The sequence below is a fragment of the Barbus barbus genome, assembly GCF_936440315.1.
Source record: "Barbus barbus genome assembly, chromosome: 31".
In the NCBI taxonomy this organism is placed as follows: Eukaryota; Metazoa; Chordata; class Actinopteri; order Cypriniformes; family Cyprinidae; genus Barbus; species Barbus barbus.
The window spans coordinates 5,465,689-5,486,712 of record NC_136759.1 but is presented as its reverse complement, the minus strand read 5'-3'; the positions used below and the strand labels follow the sequence as shown (position 1 = coordinate 5,486,712).

The window sequence follows — 21,024 nt, the reverse complement described above, 5'->3', positions numbered from 1 at the left end:
ATTCTTTTCCAAATTTCTCTCCAAGCTTATGGAAAAACATCTTGCATTCTGATAAAATTTTGAGTCAGAAATGTGTCGAAAAATCACAACTTACATTATTTAAGGTTAAAATGATAGATCATCCATAAAATTACCTATATGTATGATTTAGGCGTTAAAAATGTGCATGCTATGCACTTTATACATACTATATACTGCACAAATAGAATTAAATCAAACATCCGGATATTAATGGGAGATATTTTTGTCAAACTAGTTTTATTTGTGGCTAAAAAAACGTGTAAAAAATATATGGGATTATGGCACTGTCAGGCCATACAAAATCTCTGACGTATACTGGTTTCTTCTGAATGACAAATCAGAAAAAGAGACGTATGACGGCCTCATATTCCTCACATATAAATAATTCACCTGTCGTCCTCATGTCCTAACCCTCAGAAAATTCACAGCAGCAGGATTCAGCCGCTTGTTAGTGGATGAGGGCGACCACGTCTGTTTGGATACAGCAGTGGATGGAATATTCAGAGTTGCTCGTGTCACACAGAGACGCTGTCACTCTTCCTCACTGCCGCTGACAATTAAATCAGCCCCTCCTGTGTATATTTACGAGACCTCTCAGTGTGTGAAAATGCTTTCATTCTCAGGGGAGAATCTTCAGTATCTTCACTAGGTGCATGCAAAACAAAGGTATCTGCAATTAAACTCGGGGCAGCACGCAGGCTGAAGATCCAGTGTGTGTGTGTGTGTGTGTGTGTGTGTGTGGTGAAGAGATTTAGAGTCACACTGGGAGATGTGTGAGTGAAGCGCTCTGCCAATTACATCTTGTTTTTGTTTTTCCCCATTGAGGCAAAGCCGAGTGACTTTGACCAATGTCTCCGCTGTACATCACGACAACTCCCACTAGCAGGAGAACCACACACGAGAATAAATTAAGAACGTGAAACATTCATTTCCCAACAGAGGATGTTCTAGTCGTTTAAATAGACTTCACAAACCCATGCCAAAAAACGCAGGCCAAATTCCCATCAACTCAGCGGGATGGAGCAAGTGCATCTCACAGTTTCACCTCCCAATCCAACTAACTTGAAGCTGGCAACTTTTCCTTCTACATTCAGGACAAATATCTTCTAGCACTGATTTAAATATGAGTAGAAGAAATGGCTTTAAATTTGCTAAGCTAGATTCTTTTTTTGTGAATAAGGTCGAACTGCCGGCTTCAATGAATTGATTCCAAATTTAATTTGTTTGCATCAGTGATTCACACAATGATTCAACTGAGTTGAAACGGTTTTCTTCAATGAATAAATTCCAAACGACTCTTAACGACTCTATAAATTGCAAATGAATCTTTTGCATCAATTATTACTATTAAATTTGAATAGTTAATTTGAACAGGTTCAAACTGTCAACTTCAATGATTCAAATCAGTTCAGACTGTTCGCTTCAATGAACTGACGTAAAACTCTGACTTGGTCACATCAATGATTCAATTCAGACAGGTTAAAACTATCCACTTCTGTCAATCAATGCAACATTCAATTATTATTTTGCCACAGTGATCCAATTTAATGATTCAAATCAGTGCAAATTGTCCACTTCAATTAATTGCTTGAAAAGTTGTAATGTTTCTGTCAATGATTCAAGTTAATCATTCAAACAAGTTTAAACTGTTTGCTTCAATAAACTGATATCTCAATGATTGAATTAAATAATTTGGATCAAACTAGCAAAAATTAGCCAAACAATTAGCAAAAATGCCTGTTTTCTTGAAATGGAAGGTCCTGTTTGAAAAATCAATCAATCACCATTTCAGATCAAATACATACCCAGTCCATTCCTTTTCACAATATAAGTGTACCAACTCTTTATCCGGCCTAGAGCTCTTTCCATTTTTGCCTACTGTACTGCACCATGTATTCAAGTACAATTAGAACACATTTAATTCAACAGCAGATTTGAGTCTTCCCAAGGTCAAGCTTCCTCACTGTGTTTTTTCTGTTCTAGTCTCACCTCTCAGAGGGAAGACAACTTGACCCGAGCCCTCACTTGGCACCATCATCTCGTAGATGAATATGGCACTCAGGGCTCCAAGCCAAGACGGAAAAAACAACAACGTCTGTAAAGTTGCCAGAAACATAAGCATGGCAGGCAAAGAGGTTGGGGGGAAAAAAAGTTGAATGCCTTTTAAATATCATTTAGTAGATGGCAGATGAGATTGCAGTGTAATGGAATCTTGGTAACATATCGCATTTATCTGATGGCTTACGGCCTATAACGGTTTTCGGGAGACTGTACATGACAAGGACATGGGATGCCGGTAGGAGTGCCTCAGGGTTCGCTACTGGGTCGCACAAGTGTGATTACAGGTTGGCGTGTGAATCACAGTTAATGTTTCAACCCCGTAAAGAAGACTTTGCTCGAATGATTGCTTAAACCTGATGTTTAACAGCTGATAGGACCGGGGAATTCCAGCTAATCTGATGAGCGCATCATTCTGTGGTTCACTGATATTGAATCACCAACTCTTCATGGCTTTATGACTGCATGTTGTGTGCTATAACTTTACGACCGTAATTCTTTGTGGATTATTCAGAGAGTTCGAAACTGTGAGCGGCGGATTCCTTTTAAAGTCCAGACGTCCAGCACTTTGAAGACTGACACTCTACCCCGGTAAGCATCAAAACCGGCCGGCCACGCCTGAGACGGCATGACACCATCTGTTCCCTCTCCAGTTGCTTGAGAACACATAAAAGAAGCAAGACTGCATTTACAACACGCAACTTCCTGTCTGCCCATAATTACTCGGGAGCTCCCGTGAATGTCATTCGTCCCCTGAGGATGCCACTTCAACACGTCTGACATTTCTCCTCTCAATTAAAATCCCTCTTTTATGCCGCATATAAAGATTTGTGTGCGGCAGACTAAACGCTGCCAATCATCGCTGAGAGCATGACGAGGTTTTCTATCCAGTATGCATTAAAACCTCACATTAGCATTAGTTTGTACCGTGCATGCCAAGCAAACATGTTTCACGTCAAGATCACTGGAACAAAACGCAGCTAAAACGGAGCTAAACATGAGCCTAATGGCTGGTTTATTTTTATAAATAAATTGCAGGGTGCCACAAAGCTTAAAAAGTGTCTGTGTTGACTCATTTCTTGCGGTCGAGGAACATGGCAACCATGCAAAGTTAACATTCTGGTATTTCCAACCAAGGACGAGGAGCATGAGAAAGTGATTATTGAGACAACAATTATTATCATCGAGACTAAAAGTAGGGGAAGAAAACGAAAATGAAATCTGAAAATTAGCTGTGATGCCGCAAGTTTTCAAAGTGATATACAGCCAGAGGAACGCAGGGCTGCAATGATCCTTAGCATAGCAGCAGAAGTGCCCACACCAGGGACCTTCGCCAGACAGCTTGTCTTACATCAGCAAAGCACAGGCCAACCCGAAATCTGAGCGTGTGGAACGGTTTCTCTTGCGAGGGCTCTAATGCCAAGCCAAAATCCTTTGTTTCAGTTAGCAACAACAATAGGTGTAAGAGCAGTTCACAGATTATGACAGGATCTGTTTGGCTAGCAGCCAGACAGCGCTAGCATTATACGATTAGGGCTTTTATTGTTGCACAGACCTCAAATATCAGAGAACAGTGTGAACAAAGCCTCAGGAACATAGAATTTGTTCTGCTTGGTTTCTGATAACCGTGCAAATGCTGTAAGTGAGACAAATTCAGATCGGGGGGGTTGGGTTGGTAAATTGGATTAATTATTTTAATCCAAATCTATACTCATGAACATACTTTTGACAACTTTGATACAATTCTTTTTATGAAAGCTTTTGTTTACAGAATTAGCTGCACATCTGCCATTATGTTTGTCACTTCATGCATTTGCAAAATCTTTAAGCATATTAAATGCAAATTAGCATGTTAAGTTCACTACATGAATTTCACAGCAATCACGTGCGATTTTTGAGTGGTTTTGGAAAATTTGACACGTAAACCCAACGTTTCATGTGTTGATATTGTTTTACATGCAAAGTTCAGACGATCTGATTAAATGTGACTGTGCGTGTTTAAGAACTTAAAAGCCTATTAAATGCACGTTACGTTCAACACACAAAATTCACATTAATTTACACAAAATCACATGATTTTTGCGTGGTTTTAGAACATTTGACATGTAAATCCAAAGTTTCACATGTGATGGCCTCAAATTATCTGAAAACAAATTTTAAGTGTCAATATGTGATTGTGAATTTAATGTATTTTTCTTCTGTAACTTCTGTTAAGCATATTTTGTGTCTTTACACTTTAAACATGTCTTAATGCATATGTAAAATCTTTAAACAGATTAAATGCATATTAAGTTCACCACCATTAAACTCACACAATTGTGCTCAAAATCACATTATTTCAGAATATTTGACATGTAAACTCAATGTATACCTTGTTAACATGGTTTTACACGTAAAGTTCAACCTTCAAATGAGCTTTTCTTTTTAAATAAAGGTCTATATTTGGTTGAAAATGTATATAGCTGACTTTATCTTAATGCATACACAAAGTCTTTAAACATTTAAAATGCAAATTTAGGTCACCACACAAAATTCACATTCATTTACACAAAATTCCACATTGTGTGTTTCTCGACTCTAAATGCCAAATGTTTCACCTATGTTATGGTTTCACATGTCTCAACAACAAGTCTCAAATAATCTGAATACAACTTCGGAGAGACCAGATTGATATATGATCATATGCAAGTACTGTTGCACACACTCTGTTGAGCAAACACATCAAATTCCTTCACTTCATCTCCATGGTTATACTCTAGAGATGACAGCACATCATATAGCAGCTCCTTAGCTACAATTTCAAGGTCAAGCCTTGGATAATTACGCCTCTTGGAGGACTTGTCTGTCTGGGGAGCTCGCTATTCTGCTTTACACCCTGTCTGCTCTGGGATTAGCCCTGGGGCAAGGAGCTCTTCAAGATGCTGATCAAGCCTCTCACTCAAATTGGACTGAAAGCTTCTTCATCAGCAGGTAAAGCATCCCAGCATGAGGTGGGAAATCAAAGAATACCAAGTTTATATAATAGTCTGGACCTGAGACATTCTTTAAAATCATCTACATCATTTATATCATCGCCTGCCAAACTGTATCAAACTGATCTGGTCCACTTGCAAATGAGTGAAATTTTGGTTTCCTGTAGAAGCCCAATTAGACCGGGCAGAGTTACAAATAGGAGGGGGAGGACTGAAAAGACCCCGTAATTGAGGAAAATCACTTACCCACAATGCAACAGGGCTGAGGGGGATCAAAGGTAGCCTGTGTATGTGTGAAGGTGAACAAACCGGGAGGGGGTGGAGGGTCCATGTTTTCAAATCTACTAATTAGCGGACCCTCTTTTTCCTTGCTAATTTAATTCCCTTCTCTTAAGTCTTTTGATTGTGCTCTCCCCACCAGACTGACACCTCCAAAAGAGAGCGTTAGCATTTCAAAAGTGTATCCAGGCTTTCCCAAATAGAATGGTCACTAGGAAGCTGGAAAGAGAATGAGGTGGAAAGGGAGGGGGATTCAGAGAAGGAATGGCTTTCAATGCCATCTTTCAGATTTCGAAAACATTAGGTTTTAAGTTGTAAAATGAGCCACAGAAAGCGTACAGCTCATCCAACCAAATAAAGGCTGAGTTGGGATAACTTGAGCCCAAAGCAAGTACTGCTGAGCACTGCAAAACATGCTAAAATGCGGATGTGTCTCTTTGTACAAGACAAATCAATATATCACAGTCTTTCCAAGTAAAGCTTGTTAATGCATTTACTTTTCGGTTTTCACTGTGATGTCATACAAGAACCATTTTGGATTCCCCAAAGAACCTTTCTATTAAAAGAACCATTCTAGTGTAAAGAACAAAGATTTGGAGAACCCTTTTCCAATACAGAAACCTTTGTGCAATGAAAAAGTTTTCCATGGATGTTAAAGTTTCTTCATGGAACCATCAACGCCAATAAAGAACCTTCATTTTTAAGAATGTATAAATGCCTACAAGCTCATCCAACACAACAAAGGCTGAGTTGAGCCAAAGACAGTAATGCTGATCACTGCATAACATAACTGCATAATTTCTGTACAAGATAAATCCATAAATCACAATCTTTCCAAGTAATGCATGCTCATGCATTTACTCTTCATCCAAAGAAACGTGTCTAAAATCTCTGCTTTTATGCTTTCACACTTTTTACGGTTGTTTCAGGTTCCCCAAATAACCTTCCACTGAATAGTTCTTAGAAGAAACATTCTTTTCCTTGTGTGAAAAACATTTTAATAATTTAAAGAACCTTTTGTCCAATTAAAAGGCTCCAAGGTTCTTCATGGATCCACAGATGCCAATAAAGAACCTTTATTTTCAAGAATGTAGACAAGATGTTAGATGTAACAGTGACAGAAAAGCAGCTCTTTGCTGTTTATGTTTTTGGACAGAGCTCAGTCTGCTTTTTTACTCCCTGGGGAAGCTATTGTGGACCCCGAGACCTTCATGGAACGCCCCTCCCCTTCCTCTGGGCCTAACAATTACCCCGTTGAGACGACACAATGCATGAACCCCGTGTCAGCCCCCACTGGGCTTCTCTGCATGTCGGCTTGCTTTATCTGTCAAAGGCAATGCACTGACCGGCAACAAAAAGGCAAGTCTTAAAAACAGTCAAAATAAAGGGGGGTGCATGAAGAACATTCAAAACAGTGACAGCATTGGGATAGTGTTAGAAAAGCTGAAAAAATTGTGCAGTATTGTGCAATAATGCGCTTGAGTGGTTTTGGAACATTTGGAATGTAAACCCAATGTTCACATGTGTTTGCTTAGTTTTACCTGCAAAGTTCAGATGATCTGAAAGCGAATTTTGAGGGATCAAACGTGATTACCATGATGAATTTCACATTCGCATGCGATGTAAACCCAATGTTTCACATGTGATGCAAATATCAAGCCTCAAATGATCTGAAATTTAAGTGTCAAAATGTAAAATCTTTAAACATAGATATTGTTCACCGCATGAAATCCACATTAATCTGCTCAAAATTAGAAAAGCCTAAATAATATAGCAATATTGCTCCATATTTAATTTGAATTACAGATAAACAAACGTTGAGTCAAGATGATATTTTTCGGTCTAATCACAACCGTATGTTCCAGCTCCGCTCATTTTCATTTTGAATGGATAGCGATCTAAGCCAAGAGCCATCCTAAACACTCCTTTTCCCTATAATCTTGGTCTAAAAAGCCTTCCAGACCCATCGAGGCATTAAGACCCTTTAAACATCATTCCAGCGTCTCTGACAATCTCGCAGCTCATTCCCAGACAGTCCGACGCAGCGAGCACCGCATCACTCTTTACCCCTCATCACCACGCTGGCCCTGTGACAGCCCAAGGGGTACGCTTGCATTCCTCGAGGGTTTAAAATACCACAAGAGTGCTGGGAGATATAAACAAGCGGATGCGGTCGCAGGAAAGGACATCCCAAGGGCTTCGAATCAAGTCATCAATTCCCTGTGAAGCATTTATCATTGGGCGTGCTGCAAACTGCTTCACTAAGTATCGATGTTGAATTCATCTGCTAATTAATCCAATTAAACAGCTCTCACATGCTCATTAAAGGTTAAGAATGAGAACCGGGTCGGTAAGTTTGGTTTTAAAAAGAACGCAATGGAGATCATACAAAATAAACACAAGGGATGGAACCCTATCTAGCCATCCTGCCCCAGGGCTCGCAAAATGTCTAAATCCCTGGTAGCCCTTCGGGCAGGTACTCTTCAGATTTTAGTAGCCCGAAAATTCATTTAACTAGCTCAAATAAAATAAAGACCATAAATGTCAATCAAAAACATTTTCAATACACAAATATCAACGAATATCAAGGAAAGAGTTTTATTTTACTATTTACACGGTATCTACAGAATTTTAAAAAATCTATTTAAGGCAATTTTAAAAATTATTTCTTATACCATTCTTTATACCAGACCTGTACAGCATGCACACAAAAAAGTGTGTACATTTTAACTTTAATGTGCTATTTATATTTGACCCTTGATGTAACTAAACGATGTACATTTTAGGTTACCCGAGAAGACATTTTTACTGAACAATACACTGCAGCTCAAAAGTTTGGATCAATAAAGTTTTTTAAAGAGGTTTCTTAGGCTCATCAAGGCTGTATCGTATCGATTTGATAAAAAATACTGAATATTATTTCACAAAATAATATTGTGAAATATTATTGCAATTTAAAATAAATGATATCTATTTTAATATACTTTAAAATGTAATTAATTCCTGTGAAGCAAAGCAGTATTTTCAGTGTCACATGATCCTTTAGAAATCAGTCTAATATGCTGATTTTTAATCAATGTTGGAAACAGTTGTACTGATTGTTTTTATTTTATTTTTTTATACTGTATTTTTTGGGACCTGTAATAAAAAGTTAAAAAGAACAGTGTTTAGTCAAAATAGAGATTTTGTGTTACAATATAAACTATTCAAAATTTGGGGACAGAAATGTTTTTATTTCTTTTTTAAAGATAAAAAGTTTAAAGAAAGTTAAATAAACTTTATTCAGCAAGAATGTGTTAAATGGATAAACTTGATAGTAAAGACTTCAATTGTTAGAAAATATTTCTATTTTGAATAAATGCTGTTCTTTTAAACTTTTTATTAAATCAAAGAAAAAAGAAACACAGGTTCTAAAAAAAATATGAAGCAGCAGAACAGTTTCAACACTGATAATAAATCAGCATATTAGAATGATTTCTGAAGGATCATGGGACACTGAAGACTGGAGTAATGATGCTGAAAATTCAGCTTTGATCACAGGAATAAATGCTATTTTAAAGTATAGGTATTAAAATAGGAAACCAATATTAGAAATTGCAATAATATTTCACTATATAACAGTTTTTTTCTGTATTTTTGAAATGAATACAGCCTTGATGAGCAAGAGACTCAAAGCCAAAAACCTGATAAATAATTGACCTTGTTTTTGAGTCTATAATATAGGCCTAACATAATATATTATCAAAACAAACTATTTAAACTGATAGAATAGAATAGAATACAAACTGAAGCAAAACTTAAGATGAGATCTGTAAGTTAAATATAAAAAAACATGAATATGAATTCTTCTATAGCTGTCTAAACATCGTTATGAAGTACAGTTTGTACAATACACTTGTGTGTGACTGTACATGTTTCAGAGTTTTGTTATCCATCCTCCGCTATTTCCAGCACTTAATCAAGCCACTCTTCTTTAATACATGAGGACGTTTTATTTCACATGTCATTGCATTTGCGTTGTCCCTCGTGTTGAGCGCACCGCAACCATTGAAGTATTCAGTTTCTACTGCGACTCATTTGGTGCACATCGTTCTCTTTGTATGAAACCGGTTCTAACTCTGTCGTGACATCTATTTCTTCTGCGCGGTCGCGCGCGCGCTCAGCTTAGAGGGAACATTGCGTGGGAGCCCTGTATTTAAGGTAGCCCGTCAGGCAGGGCAGTGATACATTTTGGTAGCCCGACTGGAAGACGCAATAGCCCCGGGACGTCGGGGTAGCGATTTTGCGAGCCCTGCGCCCAGCAAGAGTCTGTATAGATTTGTAAACCCACCATTCGGCCTCTAATCCGAAGCACCATGTCGTTTAATTCCACCTAATTAGGTTTAGGCAGACGTTAATTGGGATTTAGGTGAACGTGGCGCACACAGCTCAGTGGGCGCTGTCATTTTTCACAGGTGTGTGTGGATCAGGGTTACTAATCCCTTGGCCTGTTCTCAAAGATTAATTCCTGGTGGGAAATCGCCACAACCGCTGGTGTTTTTTGTCGAAATTGCCCCCCCCCGATATCGTTATTAGTATTGCTGTAGCTGCTGATGATATTCTTATTACCGTAATTATTGCAAGCGTGACCACGCACGGATTTCATCATCTTGACATCATTTCATTAGGCTACATGTGAGTCGTCAAGGCCAGCATGCAGGTCCTGAGCGGAGAGAGAAGGAGCGCCGGAGACAGATACACCGCTCACCTGTGAGAACAGAGGCCATTAATTGGCCTCTGGTGCCTGCTGTGCCCCGTCAGACACTGACAATTTATTATCTGCACTTAGGAGACCATCCATCCCAACTTCCACCACGCCGCACCGCAGGGGTTAACATGATGGATTGCGTTCCCGAGACATTCCTTCGTGCTTTCTTTTTGTTTCTTACTCTATTTCTCTCTCTCTGTTTTGCTCCCTTACACACATATGGACACACCCACTCTTAGGATCAGAGAACATGTGCTGCACTTTGTCAGGATGCAAATACTCTGTTACCCCTTTTCCACCAAGGCAGTTCCAGTGCTGGTTCGGAGCCAGAGCCTAGTTTCAAACCGGTTCTTTGTTTTTCGACACCCAAAGCACCAGCTCCGAACCAGGAAAAGCAGTTCGTAAGTAGCACCAAAACATTGCTGAGCTAGAAGGAAGAACCGCTTGCGTCAGGGGCTGGGGGCGCGGTTACCGTGACCAACAAGACAAACAGAAACTTAGACCGCCATATTTGAAATAGCAGCTAAACGCTAACACGTTTGATTCGCCGTGTTTGGATGCCGATGTAGGTTCGCAAAGCCATGAACATCAATAGCAACGCAACGTCCGCCATTGCTGATAGTTTGTTTAGGCTTGTTCGGGATGGATCGGTGCTGCGCGAACCGGTCGGTGCGAGGCATATCGGGGTGCTGCGGGAGCGACTGGAAAGCAGACGGCTCTTTATGCTTTTGGATCGCTCTCGCGGTGCTTTAGTGTGTTGTGTGCCGATCGATCGTTCGATCTGCGTGGCGCTGATGTTCATCGAACAAGCCTGTTGTGCCGCACTAGTGAACCGAAACATGAAACATATTCAGTGACGCAAGACCTGGCTCTGTATTGGCTCTCTAGCCTGTGGAAAAGCAACCGGTTCTTAAAGCGCTCGCCAGTCGAACCAACTAAGAACCGGCTATAGCACTGGCTCTGAACTAGCACCTGAAACTGCTTTGGTGGAAAAGGGGTATGTGCTTCCTTTGAGAGCCGTCCATTTAGCTTGTATCATGCAAACACGTACAGTTTATCTTGAGTTTACAGTCTCTGCTACCTGGCTCAACCTGTTTGATTGACAATGAAGTGCAAGAGAAAAGATTATAAATGGTATGCCTCAACGATTTTACAAAAAATGCCAGACATGCCTTTTAGAATGTTTCCATAACTGGCCATTTCCATATAACTGACTAATTATTTAGCAATTATTTTACATGATGCTTCTTTGATCATATAAACTGAAAGAATACATGGAATGTTTGTACATATAATGTTTCTGTCACACCAAAAGATCATTTAAAGCAATCTTGAAGGAAAAAAGCTCATTGAAACATGTGTAGGCTAAAACTTAAATGAAGGGACTAAAAACATGCATTTTCTCTTATACATGACTATTTTATCAACACCAAGCTTGATATTGAAATATTCTGTGCAGTAATATTATCAAAAAGTTGCACGTGGAGTCACTGAAATAATATTATCCAAAAAGTTGCATGCATAAAATAAAACTAAATTAACTGTTTTAAATGCTAGTGAATTTAGAACTCAAACTACTATAATTATTTAAAAAATTTAATTATAATAATTTAAAAAACTTATAATATTTTGCATTAATTATTATTACTAAATTAATCATAATAATTGTTTAAAAAATTATATTTATTTTGACATTTGCTAAAAAAAAGATACATTCAACATTGTGAGCAAAAGCAAAGGGAAAGGAGCATGCATAATTAAAATGCAAAATTAATTTAATTGTTAAAAGTAAATAGCTTAAGATGTTACAATAAAAAACAAAATCAACTGGTTTTAAATGCTAGTGAATTTAGGACTCAAACTACCATAATTATAAAAAAAAAAAAAAAAAAAAAAGATTATAATATTTTTGCATTAATTATTATTATTAAATTATATAAATAAATAAATAAATAAATAAATAAATAAATAAATATATATATATATATATATATATATATATATATATATATATATATATATATATATATATAAATTTATATAAAAACAGGGGAAAGCAGCATGCACATTTTTTTTTAATTGTGTTTAAATGTTAAAAGTAAATATATTGCCATTTTTGGATGTTGTGCACGTTTGTGCATGAAGTATTGGTAGCATGTTTTCAGCCACTTTAAATTTCTACAGTCTCTAATTTGTCCTCAACACAAGCCTCTATTCACGGCCTTAAAATCTCGATTTGCTGTTTTATCAATTACGGATTGCATCTTTGGGTTAAGCGCTGTCGATTTTCAGAGGTCATGGAAGAGCTGGTGAATTCTTGACAGATGACATTCGAGCCTCTAATAGGGACAGTTTGACGTACAGTAATAAAACGGGCTCCTGCGGTGAGACATGAATCAGGGCCACATGACGGATGTGCTCTGTCTTAACTATCATTTCCCAGCCTCACAACAGCCATGAGCTAATCAGCAAGTCCTCACAGGCCTCACTGTACAACAGACAAGGATTAGAACAACACCATCATTCATTGTCACAAGCAGAAAACACTGCTCAGTAACCAGGAATCAACACCAACTCATCATATGTCAACGCTCATCCGGTTCCTCGCTCAATCTACAGTTGGGATTGTCGCCATGTCCTTCAACGGCACTTGAAATCTTCCAGCTGACGGTAAAGCACGGTGGTTAAGACTCAAATCACGAACGCCGTTGCTGACTATGCCAAAACACAAGCTGTCCTTGAGACGGTTGTCTTCAGATCTAATGATAGCACATACTTTTACAATGCCTAGCATAATTACAGAGCTCTGTACCTGAACGCAACCGGGGATGAGTTTGTGTTTCTCCATCTCTCAGAGAAGATGAGCCCTACCGTGAAGTTCGAACCACGACCCTTGACCTTTCTCCCTGCGGGTGCTTGTTAAAGCACTACACTGTTTCCTCAATGCGCAGATGTCTCTCAGCAGTGGTGCGGCCCACAGCTAATTCTCAGAGCAACTCCATCGGAATTCAATACAAGCAAGGCACATGGGAAAGGGATCCATGCTTTTCCCCAAATTAATTTCCTTCGTGAAATATGACTTCATTCGACAATCCTCCTCTCCGTTTCAGCTCGCTGATAGACATGATTTAAGCTGTTTATTTCTGATTACATTAATCAAGCAATCACTTCATCTGTAATCACGAGCAGACGTGAAAAGTCTGTAATTCGTTGCCCTTATGTTTTATTAATACGATTGCAGTTGTAAATCCATCTAGTTACTCTCATTCTCTCTCTCACTCTCTTTTCTATTTCTGTAGGCAGAATTGCAAAACATAAATCGCAGAAAGTAAGTCCAACAGCCATTTTTTAAGCTGAAGTGTGTCATTTATGCACCAAACACAAGATAATAATTCTTCAAATAGGTTTTATCTGCCATTGGGCGGGCAAAGAGATAGCCCCGCCCCAAACTCAACCTATTGGTTGAGCCAATGATTGATGGTCGGGATGCCCAAGCAAACTGCAATTATTAATTAACTAATTTAATTAATTTAATTTAATTTAATTTAATTTAATTTAATTTAATTTAATTTAATTTAATTTAATTTAATTTAAAGGGATAGATAGTTCACCCAAAAATGAAAATTCTGTCAGCAGTTACTCACCCTCAAGATTTTCCAAACCCCTATTTTTATGAACACAAAAGAAAATATTATGAAGAATGCAACCAAACAATTGCTGGTAGCCATTGACTTCCATAGTTGGGGAATAAAATACTATGGAAGTCAATGGCTACCAGCAACTGTTTGGTTAACAACATTCTTCAAAATATCTTCTGGTGTTCGATGGAAGAAAGAAATTCAAACAGGTGCGGAACAACATGATAAGTAAACGATGATCAAATTTTCATTTTGGAGTAAACAATCTCTTTAACACTGCTATTATTTTTACACTTTTTCAAGAAATGGCTCGTTTTTTTGCTCAGAAATTGCTAGTAAATTCCACAAATAATTACAAAGAATTGGCAAACATCGTACTATACATGAAATACTGAAGTACAAAGAATGAAACTGTATTTCCTTGTAAAATGTACTCCACTAATCTGTTTCTTTACAGCTTTGAAAAATCAGTTTTTGCAGTGTTGTTGTCTCTGCATATAAGCTGAATGCTGAGAAAGCATTTTAAAAGTACTTAAAAATGACACACGAGTTTAAAGCTGTAATGTTCTTCCAGGTTTTAACTTGAACACAATTACTTCAGGCTCAACGATAATCACAAAGCAAACCGAGGCAATAAAATAAAGCAATCAACGGTTTAAGTCATAACAGCCTCCTAAACCAGACTGTCTCTTTAAATCATGGTGTTAAAGCAGCATTGCAAACAGACCCATTCACAGTCAATGGGACCTGCCTGACAGGGAAGTTTCCTCAAAGTAGCAAGCGTGCAGTGAGTACCAGGTCTATGCTGACATGCCCGAAACCCCAAAGAGAAAGGAATCCAGAGAAATCTGTGACCGTGTTAGCAGATAAAAAGGCCCAGAGTTTGTTTTAGCAGAGCTTTAGTCAGTTATTTGCGAAGAAAGCGGATCAGGGGCAACATCAACCGGGATTATGCAGGTCTATTACATTCGGCTTAAGGTTTCTGTCAAAATCTCTGCTCAGCGCAGTTCCACCCGGGCCTGCCAGAGGCTGGAAACTGAAGGAGGGACAGTGATCTCAGAATGGGATGGCCTAGGCATGGCTATGGGATGATTTAAACCAAGCTACAAACATCAGTACATACAAATACAGAAAAATAATGGCTTGAATGATTAATCATTAATGAGAGAATGGTGAATGTAAAAATAATAAAGCAATGAAGGATGAATAATAAAATAATATAAACTTCAAGAGACGAAGTGAACTTTGCCCAAATGCTTGGTTAAAGCAACAAATGATGTTCTTATTCACAAGAACAAGACAAACGGGTTTAGCATAACCACAAAACACATTAAGGAAGCAAGGCATCAACAATGCATTTCTACAGGGTTCCAACACTTCCAAACAAACATATACATGACTTTTCCAGTCAAAACCAAGGGAGCGCTGTTTCTAACTAATGCTGACTGAAGTAAAAAATACATTGGCTTTGATTTAGCATCACAGGACAGCATCATAAAGAAAGACGAAATCCTTCTCATTGTTCACTTTTCCTCTACAAGAACTTTACTGAGAATTGGCTAGCAGTTCCTCAATGACAGATTTGAAATGCCATGGCAAATAAAAGTTAGCCTCAAGCACAGTTAAAGGATACTTAGACTAATGCTCTCATATGCTTTACTAAAGTCTGTGGAAACATCGTGATCTTAAAGCAAAGTAAGCGTTTTGATTCTCCAGCAAGCATGCCGAGATCATAGCACTGTTACATTAGAAGAGCATGATACATGCACAAAAATAACCTCGTGATCATTTCGCCAAGTAGATAATGAAAATGATACTTCACATGTAAAACAGAATCACATTAACTTGTACGAAATTAGGCTATATATGCAATTTATCAGCACAGTATTGAAAGACTCTTTTTAAGAAACTTTGCTGAAAGTGCTCGTTCAAAATAGATTATTCAACTAAATATACGTACCTGTGCAAACCTGTATAACTGCGATAAAAAGCACGAATACAGTAACTCTCCCCGTCATCCTTCAAATATTAGCGTTTAGGGAGCTGTGTGTAATCCGACAAAATAAAAATAAATAAATCAGAGTTTGGTGCGTTTTTGATCCTTCATAATATCCAAATGCAATATATTTCTGTTTTCCAGAATGCTTGAGTGTTCCGCGAGATTACTGCTTTTTTTAAAGGTCCCCGTTAATCTGAAAGTAATCCGGTTTATTTGTATTCAAACACGCACTCCATGAGTCCAAACTGAATGAAACGCTCAAAATCAATCGCAAAAAAAGTTGAACGAAACCGTGCAATATTTTGAAAAGACCTCCTAAAGGAATAATAAGAGCTGATCACTTTGTATCCGCTGATAGCATCCCAAAGATCCCATAGAACGCAGAAGAACTCGAACTCTTTTCCAAAGTTCTAAATGCAATAAGGTCCCCAGCCAAGAAAAACGACCGATGTCACATCGTTCAGAAACAACGTGAAGAAGTCATTTCGAACTCAGAAACTTCAGTTTCCATTGAAACAGCAGAAGCTGATGCTGAAGAATTTGCTGACTGAAGTCCATTGGATGAAGATCACTTCCACTTTTCCATTGCTTTATGTAATTCAAATATTTCCCCTCTATTGTTTTCCCCTCTTCTTTCAGTTTTCACCACAGTGTTTCAATATTTGGATCTATGCATTGAGGTCCCCCGTCACTTCGGGCTGAGGGGATTTGAAACAACGGTACTTCATTCAAACAGCATGAATAGTAAACAGCATGGTATGTCCCAGGCTCCCCCTCCGAGGTCTGAACAATGGATTGTTCCAAGGGAGAATTATCCTCAGTGTTGCCAGTTCCGCTTATAATCGACTTGGGCTTCTTCCTTTTTTTTCTTTTTTTAGAAAGTCTTTTCATAAAACGTGTGCACTTCTCAAATGTGTAAAACATTTAGTAACTAATAGTAACTTGTATTTGTTTTGATGAAAAAAATTCATAGTGTAATTTTACACAAAAGAAATTATCTAATAGAATGCTTACAAATTTACAAATATTGTTAAAAAAAAAAATTCACTATAAAACTGGGGAAAACCGCTTGCTTTTCCATATATCCATATTAATTCCATGCATTATCCATGCAAGTAATTTTAAATAATTTTGTAAAAGGATATATTATTGAAAAGACACTTTATTTCAAGAAGCACTTAATCGTAATATGGTGTATTTTATGCAAGTTTTTGCTACAATAAAGCAGACGAATAAAATCAAGTAATTACATTTGCACAGTTTTCCAGAGAGATCTGGCAACACTGATTAACCTCTTCAGCGCGGCTTCGTCTGTGAAGGAAACGGTTCCCTTAAGGCAAGAGTGTATTTGATCAAACTTTAATGAATTTACATTTTAAAAGACATTCCCCGCTTTAGTGAAACTGAATAATCTGCTCTTAATTATTTTTAAAAGGCGACGCATTTATGTGGATTTACGGAGTAGTTTATTTGCATATCTATTGGACAGGCTGGATTCACATTGGTTCGTATGCGTGTTTGTTTGCATCTACAAAATTGCATTTGTCGAAGTCATATTAAGGTTGTGATTTATTCATTTTTTTATGTTTTACTTAAAGAACTTTCGAAGTAGTAGCTGTACAGTGATGTGCGTCTCTCCACATTCATCTGACGGGCGCGCCTAAAGTAACCCAACAGCGCCCTCTGCTGGACTCCACTACACTGCAGACCATTTCAGAGAGAGATTTTAGAATATGAAAATATACAGTTATAGGAATGTATGCCTTTAAATCTAAAAGTCCATTATAATTATTATTAATGTCTGTTTGCATGCGTTCCTATAACTGGCCCTCTTAAATCAACACAAAGCTGTTGCACACACATGCATTTCTCATCTAAATTCACCTCAGGCTCCAGTGAATTCACAAAATAGAATGTTATCAAATAAACCACTACAACAAATATGCTAACAAACAGACAAGATGTAATTCTGAGTCAAATGCACAACTTCTTGCAAAGCCAGAAATATTCCTCTGAGCCACATCAGTATATGTTCACGCAAGAGACTAAGGCTTAAATCCTAAAATTGTCCCTGAGCTATTACCTCTTTTAATATAAAGGACAGTGAAAGCCAGACAGTGAATTATTAAAATTTTAATTGCAACTTAATAAAAATTCTAATATATACTGTAGTACCAGTGAAAATTTTGGACATCTACACATTCTTTATTCCAAGTAGTTTCCACATTTTAGAACTAAATAACACAAATGCCATGGGAATTATGTAGTGACAAAAAATTTAAATTTATTTTAGATACTTCCCCACAAAAATGTACTCCCTGTTCCAAGTCATCCATTTAAAAATGCCTTTAGATTCAAAGGTTTTTAACTTCACAATCAAAAATATTAACATTTCAACATCTGAAAAAAATGCAGTGCAGTGTCTAATCTTTGCCCTGCCAAATAAAAAAACCCATAATAACCCCCCATAGCTGTAAACTACTAAACAACAGTCCCTTCACATCAAGCTTCCCCTGAGATTTGTGACTGTATTCTCACATCCCGTCACCAGTCAGACAAAGTTCCTGACCTTCACCAGTCCAGAATTGTGTCAAGCAGCCTGATATACTGCTGGCTATGGCAGTTTTATGTTGAGGAGACAGAAGAGTGTGTCCAACATCCAAGCCAAATATCCATCCTTCACCTGTCCTCTAAGAACACAGAAGGACAGCCAAACTACAATTCCCTGTTCCTCTACATCAAACCTCCTGTGTAGCGTTTCCAGAACCCTCAAAGACTAAAAAAAAAAAAACCTGAGCTCACTGATTTAACATATTGTTCATTTGAGTGTTAAACCCTCATCAAAAGCGCTCAACATTTCTTAGCAGCATGAAACAACATATACATCGACTTTGAATCAGCGTACAAACATAAAACTCCAGGCATAATTCAGTGCTAATCTAACCCTCATGTCAGGCATTTATTGTGAACTTACTCTGGAAGACCTGGTAGCATTTATGCGCCTTGCTGTTGTGATGACGAGGTGTCGTGGGGCCGTGATGGTCTACTAACAAGCTTCCTCGTAGACGCTTACACCAGTGGTTTGATGGGTTCCTGAGGCTTGCATGGCGAGGAACTCCTGGAGTTCCTCCATGTTGGACGCCCATCATGACGAACATTGCCAAAACAGAAACGACCAGAGTGATGGGCTGCATGGTGGACGCTTATTATATTATTTTAAAGATCGCTAAATGAAGCTGGTAAACGAATATCTACCTTAACGCACCAACTTTCCTTCTGGGATCCAAGAGTTATCCAAAAAAAACAATTTGCTAGGTATTATAACTCCAGACCAGTTTTTAATCCCAGTCTTCCCAAAAACCAAACGAAACCTCCTCACTCCCTGTCATGGACGCTTTATTTCTTATCTCACCACATGAACTTTTTTAATGAGCCAAGCTCAAACAGGGACACTATAGAAAATATGGTCAGCGAGGGCCACTCCCCTTTTTCGATTTAAATTTCTTACACATAAAAAAAAAAAAAAAAAAACCTTTATCCTGTTTGCTCTGTTTGATATTCAAAGCAAGGTTTGGTGGATGTTCTCTCTATTCTTGTGATGCCTCGGTGTGGGTAAGAGAAAAAGGGGTCCCTTTCGGACTCCATGCTGAGGCGTCTCTTTCAACGTGGACGGACCCCCCTCATCAACCCTGGGCTGTATCGGTATGGGGGCGAGGGTTTGACACACGCAGCGAGCGAGAGAGAAACACATTCCCTTTCCCCCTGACTAAGACTATTTTACGCCTCCTTTTCAAGCGGCATCACCTAACAAAACAGCACAGGCTAAAACAAAAACATTCTCCAAGAACAATACTCCCCATAGAGAGAAGAAAAGCTTGCTTTCCAAACATGAAAGAGGAAAATGTCACATTTTTATCTCAACGGTGGGGGTGGGGGGTAGTGCATCTTGGGATTTCGTTCAGGAAAGCTTAGGCGAGGTTTGAGGGGTGTTTTGCAGATTTGTTTGTTAATACTGCAATAACCAGCTGAAACCCTTTAAAATAACTCATTTGGATATGTATTTAGATAAATGAAAGTCCATTTATAGTGTGAGGAAGACCATAGTAAACTGTCTATTTTATCCTCTACCACTCCTGCCAAAAACTTTCATATGTTGTCCTTGAAAGCAAAATCATGTTTATTTAATGTAAAGTTACAGAATTAATTTAAAATTCAATATACTATCCCGATGCTTCCTTTTCACTCCAGGTGCTGAAAACAGATAAGATGCTCAAAAGGACAGAATTGAGTTTCACGTCATAAAATGATTACTATACTTAAAAGATTTTCTATTCTAAACCATTGGAAGATGACTGTGGTTGACGTCTTTAGAGAAAATGTTTTCCTTATCCCATAAAAACTCTTAAAGTCACCTTTAAAAAAAAAAAAAAAACGGGACAAAGGGAAAAAAGATCTCAGCAATCATCAAAAAAAAAAGTTGCCAGGAAGATACAAATCATCTGCCGTGTCACAGTGTTAACCTAGCTATAGTGAAAGACAGCAAATCATCTGAGTGAAGTACAGGAATGCAGATCACACAGCTGCCTGTCTGCCATAATGCATACAGAGCAGCTCCATACGGGCACTGACAAATCTGTTCGGACCTCAGATGAGGAGTGAATCCTGTGAGGACGTCGCTGAGCTTCTGCCCTTAGACCTCTGACACGAGGCCACACCGGCTGGGAAACACTGTGGGGCGCTAAGTGCTACCCTGTCATTCCCAGAGATTCCTCCAAGCAGAAAACTTCCGTGACTTGTCAGCCTGGCTAAGAAACAACAAAGCTAGGTTCGGGCGATCTCTCAGGACATCTTCAGCGCAAGTGTTGTCACTGGGAAAGAATGTCTCGTGAAGGGCCATCTGGGTTGCAACAGGATACGGTTCAACCACAGATTCACATTAAAACATCAATCGAAAAAAGTTTAACAACAAAAAAATGCTTTTAATCAATGCTGAGAACTCTTAAAGGATGAAAAAAAGCCATAGAAAGGTGGCACAACAGAGCTACACATTTCTCGGGCAAACAACAGAATGCAAAAATACATCCGACAGGAAAGCACACAAAGAACGAAGGACTAGAATTGCACGAAAACAGCATAAAAAGACATTCTCTTCATTCATTACAAACCCTGTGTTGTGCTTTCAGAAATGGGGGTGGATGGGTTGGGGGGCGAGCTGAACAAATCTGTTTCTGTTTTGCCATTCAGAGAGGCCCTCCATGCAGAACCCTGCCACAACTAACATTACAAAAAAAAAAAAATGACAGCCGGCAA

General features: G+C 38.3%; 1 protein-coding gene across 2 annotated transcripts in view; it reads right to left on the bottom strand.

Moving 5' to 3' along the window:
- Positions 1-16,460, bottom strand: part of LOC306851459 (roundabout homolog 1-like) — a 162,424-nt gene extending 145,964 nt beyond the window's left edge. For both annotated transcript variants that reach the window (XM_079387705.1, XM_079387706.1), the window contains exon 1: positions 15,676-16,460. In XM_079387705.1, the coding sequence (XP_079243831.1) occupies positions 15,676-15,733 (58 nt within the window). In that variant the 5' untranslated portion in view covers positions 15,734-16,460. The remainder of the gene's footprint in view (positions 1-15,675) is intronic.
- Positions 16,461-21,024: the final 4,564 nt, after the last annotated feature.